The sequence below is a fragment of the Hemiscyllium ocellatum genome, chromosome 10 (assembly GCF_020745735.1).
Source record: "Hemiscyllium ocellatum isolate sHemOce1 chromosome 10, sHemOce1.pat.X.cur, whole genome shotgun sequence".
Classification (NCBI taxonomy): domain Eukaryota; kingdom Metazoa; phylum Chordata; class Chondrichthyes; order Orectolobiformes; family Hemiscylliidae; genus Hemiscyllium; species Hemiscyllium ocellatum.
In genome coordinates, this window is record NC_083410.1 from 83,256,650 (window position 1) to 83,280,260 (window position 23,611).

At 40.7% G+C, this 23,611-nt stretch overlaps 1 protein-coding gene across 1 annotated transcript in view; it reads left to right on the forward strand.

Moving 5' to 3' along the window:
• LOC132819481 (parkin coregulated gene protein homolog) overlaps window positions 1–23,611 on the forward strand; it is a 348,040-nt gene that overhangs the window by 66,288 nt on the left and 258,141 nt on the right. Inside the window, exon 2 of the mRNA XM_060831014.1 lies at window positions 21,293–21,427. Within this exon, the coding sequence (XP_060686997.1) occupies window positions 21,293–21,427 (135 nt within the window). The remainder of the gene's footprint in view (window positions 1–21,292; window positions 21,428–23,611) is intronic.

A 23,611-nucleotide genomic window follows, 5' to 3' on the forward strand; every position in this document is an offset into this window, starting at 1 on the left:
CTTTTGAATCTTTTGTTGCATTCAGTCGTTACTGGAGTTCATATAATGCTGGAAATAAAATCATTGAGTTGAATCTTTCGTTGCATCAGTGGTTAGGCAGGTGCAGATAATGGTCACATAATCCCCTAGTTGGTCAGCAGGGTGGGATTGGTAAATTAGTGTTCAACTGCTGCACGGGTATTCAGGTTAATGTGGTGGAGAAGGATTACATTTGAACTAATCTCTAAGTGCAGAGGAATTATTTGAACACTCATACAACACAGAAACAGACCTTTCGGTTCAACTCGTCTGTGTCCACCAGACATCCAAATCTGATCTAGTTCCATTTACCAGCATTTGGGCCACATCTCCCTAAACCCTTCTTATTCACTGACTCATCCAGATGCCTTTTTTAAATCTTGTAACTGTACATGCCTTCACCATTGCCTGTGGAAGCTCATCCATACATGTACTACACTCTGTGTGAAAAAATTACCCATCAGATCCTTTTTAAATCTTTCCCCTCTCAGCTTAAACCTATGCCCTCTGGTTTTAGATTTCCCTACCCTGGGAAAAAGACTTTGATTATTCGCCCTATCCATGTCCGTTGTGATTTAATCAATCCCTATAAAGCCACACCCTCAACAAGTGGAAAAAGCCCCAGCCTATTCTGCCTCTCCTACAACTCAAACCCTCCAGTTCCAGCAACATTCTTGTGAAACTTTTCTGCACCCTCTCAAATTTAACAATGTCTTTCTGTAGAAAGGGCGACCAGAATTGAAAACGGTATTCTAAAAATGGCCTCACCAATGTCCTGTATAGCTGCAACATGATGTCACAACTCCTATACTCAATGTTCTGCTCAATGAAGGCAAGTGTGCCAAATGCTCATCATCATGTAACCAAATTTCAGTGGAGTTTTTAAAGCGAAATACTGCAAATGGTGGAAATATGAAATAAAAACAAGAAGTACCGAAGAAACTCAGCAAGACTGTCAGCACCTCTGACAGCTGCCTTCTTGAACTGTTGCAGTCTACCTGCTGTGGATTGACCAATAATGCCATTAGGGAGGGAATTCCAGGATTTTTACCCAGCAACAGAGAAGGAACAGCCATTTATATCCAAGTCAGCATGGTGAGTGGCTTGATGAGGAAATGGAAGGTGGAGGTGGTACCATATATCTGCTGTCCTTGTCCTTTTAAATGGAAGTGTCATGAGTTTGGAAGATGCTGTCTGAGGATCTTTGGTGAATTTCTGCAGTGCATCTTACAGATAGTGCACTGCTGCTTCTGAGTGTCGGGTGGTGGAGGGAGTGGATATTTGTGAATGTCATGCCAATCCAACAGGCTGCTTTGTTCAGGATGGTGTCAAGCTGCTTGAGTGTTCTTGGGGCTGCACTCACCCACTCAAATGGAGAGTATTCCATCACACACCTGACTTGTGCCTTGTAGATGGTGGACAGGTTTTTTGGGGAGTCAGGAGGTGTGTTACTCACTGCAGTATTCCTAGCTTCTGCAGTATTCCTAGTGATGTTACTTGCCACTTGTCAGCCCAAGTCTGGATATTGTCCAGATCTTGGAATTTTGAATGGACTGCTTCAGTATCTGAGGAGTCACGAATGGGTGCTGAACATTCTGCAATTATCAGCAACATCCCCTTTTCTGACCTTATGATGGAGGGGATGTCATTGATGAAACAGCTGAAGATGGTTGGATCTAGGATACTATGCGGAGGAAGTCCTACAAAGATGTCCTGGAGCTGAGATGACTGATCTCCAACAACAACAGCCATCTTCTAATGTGTCAGGTATGACTCCAACCACCAGAGAGTTTGCCTCCAGATTCCCATTGATTCTAGTTTTGCCAGGACTCTTCGAAGCCATACTCAGTTGAATGCAGTCTTGACATCAAGAGCTGTCACTCTCACCTCATCTTTGGAATTCAGTTCTTTTGTCTATGTTTGAACCAATGCTGTAATCAGGTCATGCACTGAGTAGTCCTGATTGAACCCGAACTAGACATCACCGAGCAGGCTATTGCTGAGCAAGTGCTGCTTAATAACACTCTTTATGACACCTTCCATCACTTTACTGATAACTGAGGGTAGATAGTGGGGCAGTAATTTGCTGGATTGGAATTGTCCTGCTTTTTATATACAGGGTGTACTTGGGCAATTTTCCACATTATCAGGTAGATACCAGTGTTGTAACTGTACTAGTTAGGGGAGCAGCAAATTCTCGAACACAAGTTCTTGCATCACGCAGTCCTTGTGGAAATGAGGTCCCGCCTTGAGTATGGCACAGTGATGAGTGGCAATGTTGGTAATGATGGAGTAAGGTGGGCTTGATAAATCTTTAAGGTAAAAACAATGACTGCAGATGCTGGAAACCAGATTCTGGATCAGAGAGGTGCTGGAAAAGCACAGCAGTTCAGACAGCATCCAAGGAGCAGGAAAATCAACGTTTCGGGCAAAAGCCCTTCGTCATAAATCTTTAAGTCAAGACTTTGATTCTTATGATTGCTCTGTTTTCACATATGTTGGCAGAAGGCTAGTTACTAACGTGACACAGTTAGATGAAGTAATGAGCTACATAGGAAATACAAACAATGGACCCCCAATTCTCAATGTATTCCTGATGTGTTTTCTTCTGTTTAGTTGGATTATTTCTCTTTCTGAGATGCATTTATAACATCCCATCAATATTTCTAGTCACCTTTGGATGCAAAGGTAACTTCTTGCTACTGCCTTCATGTAGACTGTGTGATTTTGATGAAGTCCCTCTAACAATCTCTCTCGCTAAACCTTGGTGGAACAGTGATTTTTAAACTGCATAGGAGACAGCCTTGATCGACACTCAACTCATTTCTATGTGTGAAGTACTGCTGCAATTTCTCAACATCACATCCTTTAGGCCATTACATGACACAATTGAATATTTTATTGAGCACACTGACATATTATTTGTATAAGAATTCACAGGCAATGCTGTGGCTAAAAATGCATCAATCTTTATGGGAAATTGTAAAAGACATTTGTGTTTGTATGGTCTGGTGACTTATGGTAGTTCAATATTGAACTGAATTAATTTTGCGATTTGGGCCTTGCTTGTGCTAGCTTAGCACTTCTTCAATGTCAGATGTATTCTTACTGATCCCTACTCTAAATCCTTTGGCCCAATTTGACTGTACCTTCTGAAACTAATTCCTTCCCATCAGGGACATTTTGTTTCCTCCTACTATTACTAATAGTAAGTAATAAGATGCATCATATTCCATCTTAGCAGTAACTTGACATAGCACAGGAATACTGCTAGTAGAATGACTGGGTGGCTTGAAACCAGTTTTGCATAAAGGAATGTGAAGTAGAAACAACTTTTACTCTCCTTCCAAGATAATAGGGCTGTGCAGTGTCAGTTTTTTTTCGCAACAAGAGGAACTTTGATCTTCTTGCGCAGTAACGTCATCTCCTGTTTTCACACTTATCATGTATCCATTAATAATTTAAAAGTTCCTGAACTGGATCTATATCAACTGTTATCTCAGTCGTATGCATCATAGTGACCTGCAGCATTACTGTCTCCTCTACTGCCTCGATATAAGTGACATTCCTTCAAGCACAGCATTGATTGGTGATGACTACAGCGTGGGCTGAATCTCACTGAAATCCAATAGATTTCCCCTGCCAGCTCAGGAAAAGAACTTATTTGTAATTTGTAATGATTTCTTTCTGCTATTTCTGTGGCTGTAGCTTCATCACAGACCTGTATCCATATTGACTTTTTGGACTGAGACTCGGTATCTTACATTGTTTAGGAATGCATGCGCAGACTAAGTGAGTAAGAAACTTGGCTTTCTCACCATTAGCAAAGTCCAACCTGGCACTACAGCGGATAACATTATCACTGCGGGGAAGTCTATTATCAACTTATCGGACCACACCCTTCGATGGGAAGAGATTGAAGTCCTGAGCAAGGGTCTCAACTTCTGCCCCATCACCAAAATAGGCCCGTTGGTTCTTGCAGCAGACACGGAGGAGTTCATCAGATGAATGAGACTCCGGGAATTCTTTCAAGATGCCAGCAGTGATCCAATGAACCCACTGATGAACTGGTACAGTCATCACAGGGATCTGTAAAGGAGCGACCAAAGAAGGTGTCAACTTAGACCCCACCAGAGGGCCGCTGCTCTGGGCTTGACATGTATGCTCAAACCTTAGGAAATATATAAATGCCAGATTCATCAGCCGTACCCACAAGGTAGAGCAAAATATCACCCGCTCACAACGCAATGCCATCCAGGCTCTCAAAACCAATCACAACATTGTCATCAAACCAGCAGATAAAGGAGGAGCCATTGTCATTCAGAATAGAACAGATTACTGCAAGAAAATGTACCGACAACTGAACAACCAGGAACACTACAGGCAACTACCAGCTGATCTGACCAAAGAACACACCCGTGAATTAAACACATTGATCAGGACTTTGGATCCAGTTCTTCAGAGTTCCCTACGCTCCCTCATCCCACTTACTTCTCGTGTAGATGACTTCTACTGCCTTCCAAAGATACACAAAGCCAACAGACCAGGACATCCCCTCGTATCAGGCAATGGGACCCTGTGTGAGAATCTCTCCGGCTATGTTGAAGGCATCTTGAAACCTAATGTACCGGGGATCCCCAGCTTCTGTCGCAACGCTACGGATTTCTTACAGAAACTCAGCACCCACAGACCAGTCGAACTGGAAACATTTCTCTTCACAATGGACGTTTCAGCACTATACACCAGCACCCCGCATAATGACGGCATCGGGGCAACAGCCTCAGTACTCAACACCAACAACTGCCAATCTCCAAACACCATCCTACAACTCATCCACTTTATCCTCGATCACAACATCTTCACCTTTGACAACCAGTTTTTGATCCAGACTCACGGAACAGCTATGGGGACCAAATTTGCACCCCAATATGCTAACATCTTCATGCACAGGTTCGAACTGGACTTCTTCTCTACACGGGACCTCCAATCAACATTATACACATGGTACATTGACGACATTTTCTTCCTCTGAGCCCATGGCGAGGAGTCATTGATAAAACTACTTTGTGATATCAACAAGCTTCATCCCACCATCAAACTCACCATGGACTACTCCCGACTATCTCTCTCATTCTTGGACACATGCATCTCCATCAAGGATGGACACCTCAGCACCACACTCTACCGCAAACCCACAGACAACCTCACAATGCTACTCTTCTCCAGCTTCCACCCGAACATATTAAACAGCCAGCCCTTATGGACAAGCCCAAGTGTACACCGGGTCTGTTCAGATGAGGAGGAACGTGACGGGCATCTGGAAGTACTCAGAGATGTTCTCATAAGAACTAGGTACGATGCTCAACTCATCAACCGCCAGTTCCAATGTGCCACAGCAAGGAATCGTAATGACCTCTTCAGGAGACAGACAAATGCTGCAACCGACAGGGTACCCTTCGTTGTTCAGTACTTCCCAGGAGCTGAAAAACTACACCATTTTCTTCGTGACCTGCAACACATTATCAATGAGGATGAACACCTCACCAAGACCTTCCCCACACTTCCACTGCTTGCCTTTAAACAACTGCCAAACCTCAAACAGATCATTATTTGTAGCAAGCTGCCTGGTTTTCAGGCCAACTCCATATATCCCTATCATGGTAGGCGCTGCAAGAGGTAACAGAGTATGGACATGGATACCACATGGGGTCACCTCCCACCATGTACGTGGCAGGTACTCATGTGACTCAGCCAACGTTGTTTATCTTATACAGTGCAGGCATGGTACATTGGAGAAACCGAGCAAAGGCTATGGCAACAGATGAATGGGCACAGCACAACAATCAACAGACAGGAGTGTTCCCTCCCAGCTGGGGAACACTTCAGCAGTCCAGGACATTCGACCTCGGATCTTCGGGTGACCATCCCCCAAGGCGGACTTCGAGACAGGCAGCAGCGAAAAGTGGCCGAACAGAGGCTGATAGCTAAGTTCTGTACCCATAGGGAGGGCCTCAACCGGACAGATGGCCACCATTGCACTATACACGTGCACGCGCACAGACACACACACACACACATTCCCACACTCACACATGTACCCCCTCACAGACTTAAGACACTCTACACACACATACACACTCTCTCTCTCACTCACAACCCTCCCCCAACCCAGACAGACAGACACACAGACCCACATACACACATATACGTATATGTTTTTGGGGTGAATTTGGACTTGCAGAGTTACATTGTACTTTGCTCAACTACTGCATGAATTCATGTAAGACTCTGTTATCTCACTTTTTAGTTTACAATCAGTCTAAACATTATGACAAAGACAGAGAACACAGGGGACTAACACCTTCAACATATTGTCTAGCTAACACCAATTGTTACAGTTAACCTGAGAATGCAACTTTTAAAAAAAAGGTTTTGTGATTTACACATGAAAGAAGTGAAACTATCATAGTATTCTAACAGATGAAAGCCTCAACAAACAATTTAAGGTATTATTCAATGTATAATTTCAATTACATCACACTGTAAACCTTTGCTATAAATTCTGTGTCTGACAATTGTGCCCTTCACAACCACCTGATGAAGGAGCGGCGCTCCAAACGCTAGTGTGCTACCAATTAAACCTATTGGACTATAACCTGGTGTTGTTTGATTTTTTTAACTTTGTGATGATTAATGTCAAGTAACATGGCTAAGTTTGCTCAGTCATCTTTTGTATATGCTGGATTAAATTGAGGACAGTTTAATGTTTTCTTACTTACATTTTGGGTATAAAATATCATTTGCATCGAACCCTTCAGAGACACCATCTATTAAAGGCATCCAAGTTTCAGAACCATATAGAATCAAATTCGTTTACACTATTGAGTCTCAACTTTGTTTTAACTGACACCTCTTTTCTGTTCCAAATCATTTTGTGTTGATTGAAAGCTGATGTTGGTTTACCTTTTCTCATGGTTTCTCTCTTTGTTTCTTTGTTCTCTGGACATCAATGGAACTGTCCAAATAGATGAAATTTTCTACAATGTCAACTTTGTTTGATTGATATAAAAATCTGTCATTTGTTAATAGTTCTTGTTTTTATCCTTGTGAAATGTTTACTTTAAATATAAGGAGGTTTGACTTCTGGATAGCAAGTTGTTTCCAGAAAAACGAATAAGTTATGAAAACCGACAAAAACACAATATAGCTTTTGCTGTCAGGATAGCAGTCGTCTACCAATGAAAATCTCATGATGGCCATCAATGAAAAAGTATCAAAGGAAACTGGTATTGTTTTGACGAAAGTTCTATCTTCAAAGATTACAACCAAGTAATTTTATTTTCTTAATTTTTTTGCTGCAGGAAGGATCCAAGGTTATTGAGAGAGATTTGCTGGGTTGGGGGTGGTGTTGGTGGGGCAAGAGGTCTAAGTTGTTGAGTGGAGGTTAAACGGATTTTTATTTTAACTGTAGGGTTAAAGGAGTTGAGCATGCACCCTATCCCTACCCAATTCCCCCTCCATTCTGCAATCTCACTATCTCTCCGTCCCTTCACTAATGATCACCATTTCCCCCTCCCTTCACCAACTCACTCCCTCTATTCCACCAATGCCCTATCTCCTCCACCCCTCACTAAGATCTCATCTAGTCCTCCCTTCAGTGAACCTCCAACTCCCCATTCCTCATCTATTTCTCACCATTTTTACCTCCTTCACCAATCACTCTCTCCTCCCATCCCTTTATCGGGCTGATGATGAAAATGCAGACAGAACCTCTTCATACAGGCTCTCACACAGCAGGAATCAATCATAAGGTCAGAACTGGAAATGTTTGATGATTGCATAAGGTCCAGCGCATTCACAACTCTTCAAATAATGAAACTACAAAAAACAAGCAAAAGCGCAACTGATTCTTTGATGTCAAGAGCATGCAAACAGCGAACATTGGTAAGCTTCTAAATGAATACTTTGTGTCAGCATTCATGAGTAAGAAGGAAGATGTGGATATAGAAATCTGGGAGAAGGATTGTGATACTTAAAGCAATTAGCATAGATGGAGAGGACAGTCTGAGTGGCCTGGCAGGCTTACAAGTCAATAAATCTCCAATGCTGGATGTAATGTATCCCAGGCTGCTGTGTGAGTTAAGGGAGGTATTAGCAGGTGTGCTGGCAAAAAAATTCATTTCCTCTCTAGCCACAGGAGAGGTGCCAGAGGGCTGGAATACAGCCATTGTGCTATCATTATTCAAGAAGGAAACAAGGGATAAACTAGAACGTTATAGGTTAGTCAGTCTAACCCTGGTGGTGAGGAAATTCTTGGAAGGAATTTTGAGGGACAGAATTTATCTGCAGTTGAATCGGCAGTCAGCATGGTTTTCTTAAGGGGAGGTTATGTCTGACCAACTTGATTGAGGTTTTTGAAGACATGACCAGTTGTATAGATAAGGGCAATGCATTTGACAGAGTCTACTTGTACCACAGCAAGGTTTTTGGTAAGGTCCTGCATGGAAGATTGAGAGTGAAGGTAAGAGCTCATGTGAACAAAGTAAATTTGTCGAACTAGATCTGGAATTGGCTGACTGGCAGAAAGCAGAGGATAATGGTTAAGAAGTGTTTTTCTGATTAGAAGCCTGAGTCCAGTGGGGTTCTACTGGGAAGCGTTTTGAGGCCCTTGCTGTTAAGGTATCAATGAACTATTTCATTCCTCTACCAACAAACACATTGACTTGGATCCCATTTACCACCCCTTGAGAAAAATAACAGGAAATGACATCACCACAGGAAATGACATCACCAACTCTCAGAAACACAAACAAATAAATAGAAAGTGGGCTACACCACCAGTGCTTCATTTGGAGGCTCACTGAAGATGTTACCTAGTATGGTGATGAAACATCTGAAAACGAGCCTTCCAGCTCAGTGAGCAAACCTACATCCACAGTACTCCAGATGTGGCCTTACCAACATTCCTCTAACAATGAAGTAAAATGTTCCACTGGCCTTCTTAATTATTTGCTGTACCCACAAACCGCTTTTTTTTTTGGGATTCATACACAAGGACATAGAGTTTCCTCTGCATAGCAGCATGCTGCAACTTTTCACCCTTTAAATAATACTCCATTTTGATGTTATTCCGACCAAAATAGATGACCTCACATTTACCAACATTGTACTCCATCTGCCAGACTTTTGCTCACTCACCTAATCTATCTATACTCCTCTGCAGATTTTTAGTGTCCTCCACACACTTTGCTCTATCACACATTTTAATGTAATCTGCAAATTTTGATACACTGCACTTAGTCCCTAACTCTAAATCATCTATGTAAATTGTAAACAGTTGCAGTTCCAGCATTGATCCGTGAGACATACCACTAGCCACTGATCGCAAACCAGAAAAACACACCCATTTCTCCGCACGCTTTGCTTTCTGTTAGTTAACTAATCTTCTTTCTCTAGTAATACATTACCCATAACACCATGAACCTTTATCTTATGCAGCAGCTTTTTGTGCAACACCTCATCAAATGCCTTCTGGAAATCCAGATATACCACATCCAGTGGTTCCCTGTTATCCACCACACTCATAATGTCCTCAAATAATTCCAGAATTAGTTAGACATGACTTGCCTTTCATGAACCTATACTGCATCTGCCCAATGAGACAATTTCTATCTAGATGTCTTGCTATTTCTTACTTTAATATAGATTCAAGCATTTTCTCCCAGTGCAGACATTAAACTAACGGGCCTCAAGTTACCTGCCTTTTGTCTACCTCCTTTCTTAAACGGTGATATCACATTTGCTATTTTCCAATCTGCTGGAACCTCCCCAGAGTCCAGCAAATTTTGCTATTTCCCCCATCAGCTTTTTTTTTTAGTGGTGAGCTGTTGTAGTGCATCTTCTAAGTTATACACAATTACTCCACTATGCATTGGTGGTGGAAGAAATTAATATTGACAGCGTTAGATAGGGTGTTAATCATGCTGGTTATTTTGTTCTAAACGGTACTGAGCTATTTAAGTGTTGTTTTAGCTGCACCCATCCAGTCAAATGGAAAATATTGCATCACAATTCTTTCTAATATCTTGCAGAAAGGTTTTGGGAAGTCAAGAAGTAAGTTAGCACACAATTTCTAACCAGTGTTTATGTGACTGGAGCAATTCAGCTTTTTCATCAATAACCCCTCCAGGAAGTTAGCAGTGAGGAATTAGTGATGGTAGGTTGTCTCTTATTGGCATTTATGCGGCACTTGTCATCTATCCCTCCACCAAGGGGAAAATTTTTCTTGTCCACCATGTCTATGCCTCTCTTAATTTTATACATCTCAATCATATCTCCCGTCAGTCTCCTCTGCTGCAAGGAAAATAACTTCAGTCTATCCAATAAATTCTCCAGCCCAGACAACATCCTGGTAAATCTCCACTCTCTATAGAGTGATCTCATCCGTTCTGTAGTATGAATTCCAAAACTGCATACATTACTCCATCTGTGGCCAAGCCACATTCCATACAATTCTGCATATCCTTACAAGGTTTTGCCTTGGCTTTTAAAGGCAAGTTTCCCATAAGCCTCCTTAACCATTTTACCTACCTTTTCCACTACCTTAAGGAACCGTTAGACACCTGGTTGGCACACCAAGTTCCCCATGATCTATGGTGCTTCCCGGGGTCTTACCATTCATCACGTATTCCCTTGTGTTTTCTGTCCTACCTAAATGTATCATCTCCCACCGATCAAGATTGAATTCCATTTGCCACTGGTCAGTATATCAGACCAATCCTTCTATATCATCATGTAATCTAAGGCTATCCTCCTTACCTCACTTTTTGTATTATCTACAAACTTACTGATCAACTATCCTATACTCAAGTCTAGGAGAAAGACAAGACGGCAGCTGCTGGAGATCAAAGTCGAAAAGTGTGGCACTGAAAAGCACAGCATGTCAGGCAGCATCCGAGGAGCAGGAGAATCAACATTTCAAGCATAAGCTCTTGGAATGCCATGCTTCTAGGAATTCTCGTGCATGTCTCTGTTTGGCTTGTCTTAGGATGGATGTGTTGTCCTAGTCGAAGTGGACAAACAGACAGAAAACTAGTCACCAGGATATATGAACATCAACTAGCCACAAAACAGCATGACCCATTCTCTCCAGTATCCTTACATTCGTATGAGGAAGGACATCAGATGTTGTGAAACTTGAAAGGGTTCAGAAAAGATTTACAAGGATATTGCCAGGGTTAGAGGATTTGAACTATAGAGAGAAGTTGAATAGGCTAGGGTGGTTTTCCCTGGAGCATCGGAGGCTGAGTGGTGACCTTATACAGACTTATTAAATCATGAGGGTCATGTATAGGATAAATAGACAAAGTATTTTCCCTGGTATGGGGACCTCATGAAACTAGAGGACATAAGTTTAGGGTGAGAGGGGAAAAGATATAAAAGAGACCTAAGAGGTGACGTCTTCACTCAGAGGGTGGTATATGTTTGGAATGAGCTGCTACAGGAAGTGGTGGAGTCTAGTCCAATTGCAATATTTAAAAGGTCTCTGGATGGGTATATAAATAGGAAGGGATTGGAGGGATAGGGGCCAGGTGCTGGCAGGAGGGACTAGATTGGGTTGTGATATCTAATCGGCATGGATGAGTTGGACCGAAGGATCTGTTTCCATTCTGTACATCTCTATGACTCTATAACTGGGACAACATATCCATCCCAGGACAAGCCAAACAGAGACATGCACGAGAATTCCTAGAAACTTGGCGTTCCAACTGGAACTCAACAAACACATTGATTTGGATCCAATTTACCTCCCCCTGAGAAAAAGAACAGGAAATGACACCACCATAGGAAATGACATCATCACAGGAAATGACATCACCAACCCAAGGCAACTCAATCATATAAATAGAAAACAGGCTGGACCACCAGTGTTTCATTCAGAGGCTCCCTGAAGATGTTACCTAGTATGGTGAAGAAACATGTGAAAATGAATCTTCCAGCTCAGAGAGCAAACCTACATCCAGAACCCCAACCTGAGTTACAAACCTTCTTAAAACTCACTGGAGTACTGTGTACAGTTTTGGTCTCCTTGAGAAACGATGTATTGGCACTGGAGGGATGCAATGAAGGTTCACGAGGTTGATTCCAAACTTGAGAGGATTAGCTTATGACGAATGGTTGAGCAGACTGGAACTATACTCATTGGAATTTAGAAGAGTGAGGGGGCAATTGATTAGATAGAAGCAGGGAGGTTGTTTTCAATAGTGAGTAAAAGTAGAACCATGGGCGACATGGTGGCACAGTGGTTAGCACTGCTGCCTCACAGTGCCAGAGACCCGCGTTCAATTCCCGCCCCGGGCAACTGTCTGTGTAGAGTTTGCACATTCTCCCTGTAGCTGCGTGGGTTTCCTCCCGGTGCTCCGGTTTCCTCCCACAGTCCAAAAATGTGCAGGTTAGGTGAATTGGCCATGCTAAATTGCCCATAATGTTATGTGAAGGAGTAAATGTAGGGGAATGGGTCTGGGTGGGTTGCTCTTCGGAGGGTAGTTGTGGACTTGTTGGGCTGAAAGGCCTGTTTCCACACTGTAAGTAATTTAAACTAGGGGCACAGCCTCAAAATAAGGAGGAACAGGTTCAGGACTGAGTTGAGGTGGAATTTCTTCACCAAAAGCCTGTGAGCTTATGGAATTCTCTGCCCTCTGAAGCAGCTGAGGTAATTTCATTGAATGTTTTTAAGGCTAAGATAGATTTTGAACAGTGAAGAAATTAAGGGGTATGGTGAGTGGACAGGTAAGTGGAGCTGAGTCCATGAAAATATCAGCCATGATCTTATTGAATGGTGGAACAGACTCAGGGGACCAGATGCCCTATTGGCGCTGCTATTTCTTACATTCTGATTTTTTCTGCTTCTTCAAAACACTTTTCAAACTGGAAATCGCTATCATATTGAAGGACATGTGCAACCGACACATGGAAATGTGATCACCTGAAAGTTTCCCTTCAAGCCACACACTTCCTTATTTGGAGCTATATTGCTGATCTTTCATTGTTACTGGGTCAAAATCCTAGAACTTGTTTCCTGATTGCACTATAGGAGTACCTACACCCCAACAACTTATATCTAGCCTTTAAGGATCCTTTTCAAAGTTTGTGTAATGCCCTCTTGTGTCCCTACCCCCTGAACTGGGAGGCCTGGGTTCAAGTCCCAGAGTTATTTAATAACATCTGTAAACAGGCTAATTAGAAAAATAGGTCAATGTTTGTGTTGTTAGCTTTGCAAAGTCCAGGAATTTTTTTTTTCTGGCTCAGTCTTGGTAGTAACAGTGGAGCAAATGAATCAAGGAGGTAGGTTTGCTTAGCTTGGAGGGCTGAGGAAAGCGTGCTTAGTCTCCTTGGCTCAGGTAGTGCTATAAAAGCATAAATTTAACTTTTTTCCATCCTCAAATCTGCTAAGTTTCCCAAAGTACCCTCCTGTTCTTAAAAACATCCTTTCTATATTTCAACTGAGTCACCTCTGATTCTTTCAAACTCTAGATGATACAAGCTTAGCCTGTCTCGCCTTTCCTCTTAAGGCAATCCACTCATTCAAGTCTTAGTCAATAAGCCTTCTCTGAACAGGTTTCAAAGCATTAACATCCTTTCATAGGTACAGGGAACAATACTGTACACAGTACTCCAGTTGAGTCTCAATAATGCCCAGTATAACTAAAGCATAACCTCCCTACTCTTGCATTCAACTCCCATCACAATAAACCATAACATTCTATTAACTTTCCTGATTACTTGCTACACCTGCACTAACTTTCTGTGATTTGTACACTTGGACAGCAAGATCTCTCCACATCTTGAGCTCTGCAACCTCTCTATTTAGATAAAATGCTTCTTTTCTATTCTTTCTGGCAAAATGGACAGTTTTCCATTTTTCCACATTGTATTCCATTTGTAATTTTGTTCATTTACTTAACCTAACTATAGCCCTTTGTGGGCCCCTTATCATAGAATCATATAAACCCTACAAAGTGGAAACAGGCCATTCATCCCATTAAGTCCACACTTACTGTCTGAAGGTTGTCCCACCCTGACCTACTCCCCTATCCTATCTTTTTGCGTTTCCCATGGCTACTTCATCTACCATGCGCATCCAAGGGCATTATGGGCAATCTAGCATGGCCAATTCACCCAAGTTACTTATCTTTGCACTGTGGGAGGAATCCAGAGCGACTGGAAGAAACCCACGCAGCGCGGAGAATGTGCAAACTCCACACTGACAGTTGTCCAATGGTGAAATCAAACACGGGTCCTGGCACAGTGAGCCAGCAGTGCTAACCACTGAACCACCATGCTTCCCTTATGTCCTCTTCAAAACTCACTTTCCTGAATTATATTTGTGTCAATAAATTTAACTATCATGTCTTTGGCCCCTTCATCCAAATCATTTATATGAATTGTAAAGTGTTGAGGTCCTGGCAGCAACCCCTCTGGGACATCAGTCATGATACACAGCCATCGTGCAAAACACCTATTTTTCCCATTCTCTGCTTCTAATGAACCAGCCAATAATGTTACACCCAACACCATGAGCTTTTATATTCTACAATAACCTATGAAGTGACACCTTATCAAGTGTCTCCTAGAAATCTATGTGCAATTCATCCACTAGTTCCCCTTTATCAATATCACAAGTTACTACTTCGAATATTTTCTCGAAAGACCTTCAAACTAGATCTAGGATAAAATCCATGAGGTCCCAGGAGTCATCAACTCACAGTTTGAATAACTTACTCAGTACTACTTCCTTGGTAATTGTAATTTCATGCATTTTTCAGTCCTTTTCAATACCTGATTAACAGCTATCTCCAGGATGCTTCCTATTTCCTCTCCAGTGAAGACCAATATAAGTAATCTGTTCAATTCATCTGCCAACTCTTTATCCACTACTAATTCCCCAGACTCATTTTCTATAGGACCAACACTTTCTTTGTTAACTGTTTTTATAAACATCTGAAGAAACTTTTATATAAGCATGTATATTTAGCTAACTTTGTCTCACACTCTAATTTTCTGTCATTAATATTTTAGTATTTCTTTGGATTTTAAAAAAAATTCTGTTCAATCTGCCATGTATCTTTGCACATTTATACATCTTTTCTTTGAGGTTAATAACATTTTAGACTTTTTTTAGTTAGCCATAGATGACAGGACCATGCCATAGATTTTGTTTTTATTTGTTGGAATCTATCTATTTTGTGTTTTCTGGAATATCCCCTTATTTGCCTATCCCATAACCTAAATAGCCAGTTCACTTCTACTAGCTTTGCTTTTATGCTCTCATAATGGCCATTGTTTATATTCAAAATGGTGGTCTTAGATCCACACTTCTCTCCCTTAAACTGTATGCAAACTTGGTCACTGCCAGCAAGGGATGCTTTTATTATGAGGTCAGTAATTGGTCCGATCTTAATGCTCAAACCAGTTTCGTAAAGCTTGCTGTCTCGTTGGTACTACCCAAGCTAGTCTAAGAAATTTTCCCAAAATATTCAATTAATTCCTCACCTATACTATTTTTATCCATCTGATTTTTCCAGTCTGTATATAGATCAAAATCCCCCATGATAATTGCTGTTTTGTTATTTCTTCCCTTATATCTGATCCTACATGGGTACTATGAGGTGACTGTATAAAATTCTCTTTTGTCTTTTTCATTCCTCACCCTTACCCAGATCACTGCTATATCTTGGTTTCCTGAATGTGGTCATCTCTCTTGATTGTATTAATATCTTTAATTAACAGAGCTACTCCTCCACTTATTCCTAACTTTTTGTCCTTCCCTAATATCACACGCCTTCCAAAACTTAGGTCCTGATTTGATTTGATTTGTTTAATGTCACGTGTACCTAAGTACAGTGAAAAGCTTTGTTTACCAGCAGTACAGGCAGATCATAGCAAGCAGGCATATTGAGATCATCGGGTGGGAAAAAAAACTTAGACAGTCTTACAGGTTACATTACACGGGGCATACATTAGGCAAGATCAACATTAGCAAGATCAGAATTATTTGAAGTTAGAGAGTTCATTAATCAGTATAATAAAGGCCAGGAAGAAGCTGTTACTGAAGTTCAAGCTTCTGTATCTTCTGCTTGATAGAAGATGTTGTAAGAGAGCATTACCAGGGTGCCATATGTCTTTGATGTAGGCAGCCTTCCTACGGCAACGAGCCATAGATGTAAATGGAGTCCATGGATGGAAGGTTGGCTTCTGTGATAGTCTGGGCTGTGCATACAACCTTCTGCAGTTTCTTCCAGTCCTGGGCAGAGCAGTTGCCATATCATGCCATTAATCAAGGTTATCTTGAAGCCACACCTCAGTAATGACCACGAGATCTTACTTTATTTGTCTCAATTTGTACTACGAGTTCATCTATTTTCTTTTGAATGCTGTGTACCATCAAATGCAATGCCTTAAGTGTTGTTTTGTTATTTTTTAATTCTAGTCTTACCTGCTGATTTGCCCCATAACTTGTATTATCTGTCCCTTCCTGTTGTTGTCTGTTTATTATTATTCCTTCCTTTATTGCCTTTTCCTCACTTTTGTTGCACCTCAATTTCCCAAATTTGGGCCCTTGCCCCCACTATTTCACTTAAAACCCACATTATCTCCCTGGCTATGTGGTTTGAAAGAGCATCATTCCAAGTATGATTCCCACAGTACAGATCCCACCTTCCCCAGTATTCTTGCCAGTAGCTTATGAACTGGAACCTACTTCACCCACGCCAGTCTTTCAGCTATGCATTCATCTCTTTAACCTTGCTTATCCTTTTCAAATTTGCACATGGGTCAGGTAATAATCTAGAGATTGTTATCTTGATGGAGTTATTTGGTAGAGTGTATGTTTAATTTTTGCAGTTAGGTACGAAGTCATCTTCATACAATGCTGCAGAGTTCCTTAACAGAACATAGGTTTATGACCTATTTGAGCAACAAAGCAGGTGGAGACTGTGACACCCCAAGGGAGATAACAGCTCTTTCCTCTTTAATAATGGCCTTTCTCCAAGAACCAGCCATTAACAGACCCGATCAATCGCACAGTTAATGATGATAGCCCTCAATTTCTTCATGTTAGGACTCTGCTGCTAACCTTTGTGCTAACCTCTCATTTGGCTGCTTGTCACTGCATGAATGCTGTCACAAAATCACACTTTGCTGAGTCACTAATTTCATCAACTCCCCCACTGATGTGCCAACCATTCTCCAAGTCCATTGCTTAAGTGTGGAAGTATATAAGATCATGAGAGGCATCGATAGGGTGAATGAACTCGAATATTTTCCCGAAAGGAATTGAGGTCATCAGTTTAAAGTTAGAGGGGTAAGAATGAAAGGGACCCTGAGGGACAACTTTTTTACACTGAAGGTAGTACGCAGACAGAATGAGCTAATAGCGGAAGTGGTTGGGGAGGGTACATTAACAATATTAAAAAGGCATTTGGATAAATACATGCATAGGAAAGGTTTATGGGCCAAGTGCAGGGAACTGGATTTCGCATGGATGGACATTTTGGTCGGCATGGACCAGTTTGGGCTGAAGGGTCTGAAGATGAAAAGGGTATGTGAGAAAGGCACTATTGCAATCATTAATATGCAGGTGGACTGGGAAAATCTGGTTAGTAGCGAATCCCAACAAGTAGCTCTGGATTTGGTGATGGGCAATGAGACAGACTTGATTTGGAAGTTTAAGGTGAAGGAATCCCTGGGAGTAATAGAATTCACCCTGCAATTTGAGAGGGAGTAACTGGAATCAGATTGAGGTGCTACAATTGAGTAATAATAAATACAAATACAAGAGGGAGCAGCAGGCCAGAGTTAAATTCGAAGGGGAGCCTAGCAGGGAAGATTATGGAGTAGTAATGGCAGAGGTAATTTGGGAGACACAGCAGAAATTCAATTTGAGGAAGAAGAAACATATTAAGGAGAGGACAAGGCAACTACTGCTGACAAGAGAAGTCAGGAACAGCATAAAAGCAAAAGAAAAAGCATACAATGTGTGAATATTAGTGGGAATCCAGAAGATTGAGAAGCCTTTACAAACCAGCAGAAGATAAATAAAAATGTAATAAGCGTGGGAGAAGATGAAGTATGAGAGACAGCGAGCCAGTAATAAAAATAGCAAGAATTTTTTTAGATATCTAGAGATTAAGAGAAAGGTAAGAGTGGACATTGGGCTGCTGGAACATGAGGCTGGGAAAGTAGTAATGGGAAACAAAGAAATAGTGGTGGCACTGAAAACTGATACAGTTTTCACAGTGGAAGATATTAGCAACATACCAGAACTTCAAGAGTCAGGAGACAAAGATAAATGTAGTGATCACCATGATGGAGAAGATCTGCGAAGCTGAACGATCTGAAGGTGAATAATTCACCTCGGATAGACAGACAATACACCAGAGGAGATAGTTGAGGCATTGGTGGTAATCTTTCAGGAATCCTTGGACTTAAAGGTCCCGGAGAACTGAAAAATGGCTATTGTAATACCATGATTAAGAAGGGAGAGAGGCAGAAGACAGGAAACTATAGGCCGTTTTGCCTGACCTCAGTCATTGGAAAGATTTTAGAGTCCATCATTAAGGATGAGTTTGAGAGGTACTTGGAAGTACATTATAAAATAGGGCTTAGTCAACACAGCTTCATCAAGGGAAGTCATACCTGACAAATCTCTTAGCATTCTTTGAAGAGGCAATGAGTAAATTAGACAAAGGAAAACCAGTGGACGTAATCTATTTGGACATCCTGAAGGCCTTTGACAAGGTACTGCACAGGAGGCTGCTAAATAGATAACAGGCCATGATGTTAAGACCAAAGTACTGACATGAATAGAGAATTGGCTGACTAGCAGAACTCAGAATATACATAGAATAGAATTTCGGAATGGTGGCCGGTGACTTAGTGGAGTTCCATGTTGGGACCACAACTATTCACATTATACATTAGTGATTTAGATGAAAGAACTGAGGGCAATTTTGCTCAGTTTGCAGACGACACAAAGAAAGGTTGAGTGGTAGGTAGTGTTGATGCAGCAAAGAAATTGCAGGAGGATTTAGACAGGTAAGGGGAGTGGGCAAAGAAGTGCCAAATTGAATACAATGTGGGCAAGTGTGATGTTGTGCACTTTGATCGGAAAAATAGAGTTCTAGACTAAGGCAAAGGTTTAGGAAATCTGAAGCACAAAGGGACTTGGGAAATTTCGTTCAAGATTCTCTTAAGGTTAACATGCAAATACAGTTGGTAGTTAGGAAGGCAAATGTAATGTTTGCATTCATTTCAAGAGGGCTGGAATCCAACAGAAATGTACAGCTAAGGCTGCATAAGGCTCTGGTCAGACTGCATTTGGAATATTTATAGCAGTTTTGTGCCCTGTATTTAAGGAAGGATGTGCTGGCCTTGGAGGGAGTGCATAGAACGATTTAGGGAATGTAGGCTTGTCATACGAGGTGCAGTTGAGAATTCTGAATCTATACTTGATGGTGTTTAGAAAGATAAAGGGGGGGAATCTCATTGAAACTTACAAAATACTGAGAGGCCTAGATAGAGTGGATGTGGAGAATATATTTCCATCAGTAGGATTGTCTAGGACCTGAGGGCACAGCTTCAGATTGAAGCGATGGACCTTGAGAACTGATATGTGGAGCAATTTCCTCAACCAGAGAGTGGTTAATTTTTGGAACTCAGAGGGCTGTGGAGGCCAAGTCATTGAGTGTATTTAAGATAAAGATAGTTTTTTTTAATTGGTAAGGGGATCAAGGGTTATGGGGAGATGGCAGGAGAATGGATTTGAGAAATATATATGCCATGATCAAACAGCAGGGCAGACTCAATGGGCTGAATGGCCTAATTCTGCTTCTCTATATTATCTTATTTCGTCGTTTAGTCTTTTGTAGCATTCAGACATTAAGTAAATGAAATATATTGCTTTGTATGTTTGTGTTTTGTGGTGTGCATCATTAGCTCAGCATCATTTCATGATAGCAAGGACTTGGTGACTTGAGGGTTGAATACTAGTATACATTTGCTACATGTCAGTCCGGTAACCAGTTAATTGGTGCACGAATGCTATTATGACAAAGGTTGCTGCTATGCAACAGTGATAAGGGACCAAAATTCCTTGAGGAACTTACTTGTAATGGGATGTTGACAGGCTCAGACTAGTCAATGAATTGATCAGTGGTTTCCCTCCTTTGTTAAGGGGTACTGTGAAGAGATAAGCTTGAGAGAAACCTCCCCTCAGCTGCACTGTTGCTCTTGACTGCAGCACAATACTTGGACCTCCTGTGATTGCATTTTTCATATTGCAGCTTCTTACAGGAGAGAGCATTGATACATTCCAGCAGTCCTTTGTTGTGTGCTTGCCGCAGATTCCAGCAATCCTTTATTTCTGTGGGACTTCAAACTATTGGCCGATTATGATGTCAGCAATAACGATGAATATTCACAATGTGGAGTTCAGCCAGTTTCCAGGAAGACTTGTCAATTTCACTAACCATTAATCTCCTGCAAACCAAAGGTGGCAGTAGAGACAAATGTTTTGGCCTATGCCGAGACTGAACCTGTTACATGTTTGTTTCAAGCTGCCATATTCACCCTGCCAACTCCAGTCTGACCCCACCCCAGATGAAAATTCCATTGTCCTGCTACTGCCAGAATTAAGCCAAGATTGCAATGTAAGAAAATTCCCAACCATTGTTCCTCTATCCGTGATGAAAATTAAGGCACTTTTCTTTGGTTTTGGCTATTTGGTTGCTACATGCTACATGTCATATCAGACATAGTGGAAGATTAAACAAAATGTAAGTATTACCAGTTCTAACCAGGCAAGATTGAATCTTACATTTCAAATTTGCACTATCCTGGGGTTTAACTTTGCTGGCTTTGGGTGATATGGGAATTTGACTTTGACTTCAACTGGACAATAATGTTGAATGAGCAATATTGATTCTAATTTTGAAACAACATAGTAGACATCCAGGGAGCAGTATTTTGAGGAAGGAGAAAGATATTGGTAAAAGCAATAGTTAGATGGACGAAGCAGAAAATTGTCCTCTACCATGCAAAATAAATAAATCGGCTTTTATTTCACTTCCGCAATTCCATTGGCAAACCTTAGTCTATCCTTGCATCCTCAACATCTTTATTAAATTTCTCATTGTTTGTAAATTTATAAATTGATGAAACAGAATTCAGATAGCTATAAAGATTATAAAGATACATTTTCTTATTGCTTTTCAAGGTCGTTGGTCCTTCATCTGCAGGATCTTTTCGCGAGAGACCCAGCGGACCTACAGCATTTCGCAAGTGTTATAAACGAGGCGATTTCCCTATTGCCTTAGAGCATGGTTCACATGGAAATCGAATAGCCTGGAAGGTGAGTTGGAGTACAGTCAAGGCAGACACTGCAAGACTGAAAGTAACATTTCCTATTGCCAAACAAGGTTACTTCACAAATTAATCAGACAGAGTCATTTCGCAGTAAATAGCAGCAAGAAAAAGGTCTCCTGAGTCAGTTGCCCACCTTTGCTAACAATTAAATTATATCCAACGAAGGAGATGTGAGTCAGCTTTCCTTTGAGACTATTCTCTCCCAGCCAATCCATCTCCATTTTTATGAGGACCTGGCAACCCAAGCTATTTAAAACAGTCTATCAAGTAATGGAACTAGCTAAATGCATCAAGCAAGCAAGCATTTATCTCTCAAGCTTCATCTGTTCCTGCAGAATGTTTCCAAATGAAAGGTTTAATTACTTAAATGGATAAGGCATGCAATCTTGACCTATGTGATGTGGAGCAGAATATTAATGAAGGTCAATCCTTATTCAATTGCTGCTTTCAATAGCTGCAGCACATGTTAGCTGTATGCTGTTATGAATCTTCAAATGGCCTAATGTTACCCTTTTATCTGGCAAAAAGGGAAGTAACTTCAAATAAAATGCAATATTTAATGAATAATCTGAAACTAGTATACAAAGCATAACGTAACAGGATAGTCATGTGTGAAAATTATGAAACAGTTTAAAGTGCGATATCTTACTGTGAACCAGACAGATTGAAATACACGTTATTTCCATTGTGGAATTCATTAGTTTTTATTGCACAATCTTAGATTTAGTTCAATGTTAATTTTATTTTGGCAATGTTTACAATTGCATAATATTTTTAAATATTTATATGGGCATTTGTTAACAAAGTGATATTGTTTCTTCTTCATTCCATAGAGTTCAAAAGCTCAATAAAGTTGGTAGAATGTTTAAAATACGATACTGAAACAATACTTGAAATGATTTATTTTGATGACTTTGTTACTGGATACTGTTATAAAGCAGAGGTTGACCCTCCTCTAAGAATTAAAACTGAAACACATATAGTCTGTAAAAAGAGAGTGAAAAATGGTGTAACCTGCTTTTCAACAACTTCTACTGGTTGAATAAAATACCTACCTTAAGAAAAAAAGCCCATCATTAGGAAAAGATGGCTTCATTCTTTTTTCTTTTAAACCCTTAACTCCATTATATTACTAGATCCATAGTTCATTAATCTTGAGTTACACATTTTAGACTAATTCCATTTGTATAGAACATTGAAAACGACTGTTTGTTTCTATCTTATATGAGCTTTTTTTTTAAACTCGTAATAAAACATCCTCAATAATATTTTCTTGACCTGTAACATATACAATCTGTAAATTAAATTCTTGAAACATGAGACTCCAACAAATTAGTCTGGTGTTCTTGTACTTAGTCTTTCCAGAAATGTCAAAGGATTGTAACAAGTATACACAATAGTCTCTGATGCATTATTTGCAATGTAAACATTAACATGTTGTAAAGACATTACCAAACTCCATAACTTTTTTTCAATCATTGAACATTTTTTCTGGCAGATATTGAGTTTTTTTGAAAAATAACTGATTCGCCTTTCAATTCCATAATAATCTTCCTGTAGCAACATAGCTCCAACACCTACATCACCTGCATTAATGGCAACTTTGAAGGGTTTCAAAACGTTTGGCATGGCTAAAACTGATGCGGTGGTTAACTCTGCTTTTAAATTCTTAAATGCCTTCAGGTGTTGTTCTGTCCACTGAAATTTTGTTTTTTTTTAACAAATCTTGGTCCAAATTTCCTGTAGAATTCACTCAATCCTAAAAATCGTAGCACTTCCTTCTTCGAGAATGGTCTTGGGAATTCCTAGATGGTCTTTGTCTTCATGTTCCTTGGTGTCATCTGTCCATATTCAATGTTGTGCCCTAAAATGTCACTTCCACCTTCACAAGTTCTGTTTTTGACAATGTTATGACCGATCTTGCCCTCCATAGACTCTTAAAGAGTTCTGTTAAATGCTCCATGCGATCTTTCCACAAATGGCAAAAGATCAATAAGTCATCTATGTAGATGGCACAATTAGTCAATCCTGCAACAACTCTGTTCATAGGCCAGTGAAAAGTGGCTGGCACGTTTTACATTCCAAAGGGCATCACTTTAAATTGATATAGCCCATTTGGGGGTACAAAAGCAGAAACATCTTTCACTCTTTGTTACTCTTTGCCAGTAAT